General features: G+C 46.8%; 1 protein-coding gene across 1 annotated transcript; it reads right to left on the bottom strand.

Annotated features, from left to right (window-relative positions):
- Positions 1-20: 20 nt before the first annotated feature.
- LOC119345503 lies at positions 21-535 on the bottom strand (the record flags this gene model as incomplete). The annotated part of the gene is made up of 1 exon (XM_037615552.1): positions 21-535. A coding segment is annotated over exon 1 (398 nt), but the record flags the coding sequence as incomplete, so codon positions are not given.
- Positions 536-562: the final 27 nt, after the last annotated feature.

Below are 562 nucleotides of genomic sequence, written 5' to 3'. Positions count from 1 at the left end.
CCTCGACATCTTTGGTGTACCCTGCTTCCTCAGCTGCTTCCTTGCTGGCGTGGATTTCCTCTATCTTCCTCTTGAGGCTCTCTACCTCCTTCATGAATTTGGCCTTCTGGGCGTCAAATGACTTCACAGCTGCCTCCTTCGCCTCCGCCAATTCAGTCAAGTCCATCTTGAGGCGTTTGACCTCTAATTCAGACATGGCATGTTTCTGCTCTGCTATTAAAATCTCCAAGCGAAGCTTATCCTTTTCACCCTCCACCAAATCCTTCTTGGTTTGGATTTCCTCCACCTTCCACTTAAGAACCTCCAAATCCTTCGTGATTTTTGCTTTCTCCGCGTCAAATGCTTTTGTAGCTGCCTCCTTTGCCTCCACTAATGCAACCAGTTCCATCTTAAGGCTCTTAGCATCTGCTTCAGACATGCTTTGCTTTTGCTCTGCAGCAAAAACCTCCAACTGAAGCTTATCATTTTTAGCCTCCAACAAATCCTTGTTGACCTGGTATTCCTCCAGATTCCCCTTAAGATCCTCCAGTTCCTTGAGGATTTCAGCCTTCTCGGCATCAAA

Source organism: Triticum dicoccoides, unplaced genomic scaffold (genome assembly GCF_002162155.2).
Source record: "Triticum dicoccoides isolate Atlit2015 ecotype Zavitan unplaced genomic scaffold, WEW_v2.0 scaffold244272, whole genome shotgun sequence".
Lineage (NCBI taxonomy): Eukaryota > Viridiplantae > Streptophyta > Magnoliopsida > Poales > Poaceae > Triticum > Triticum dicoccoides.
This window is presented reverse-complemented; position numbering and strand designations above follow the sequence as displayed.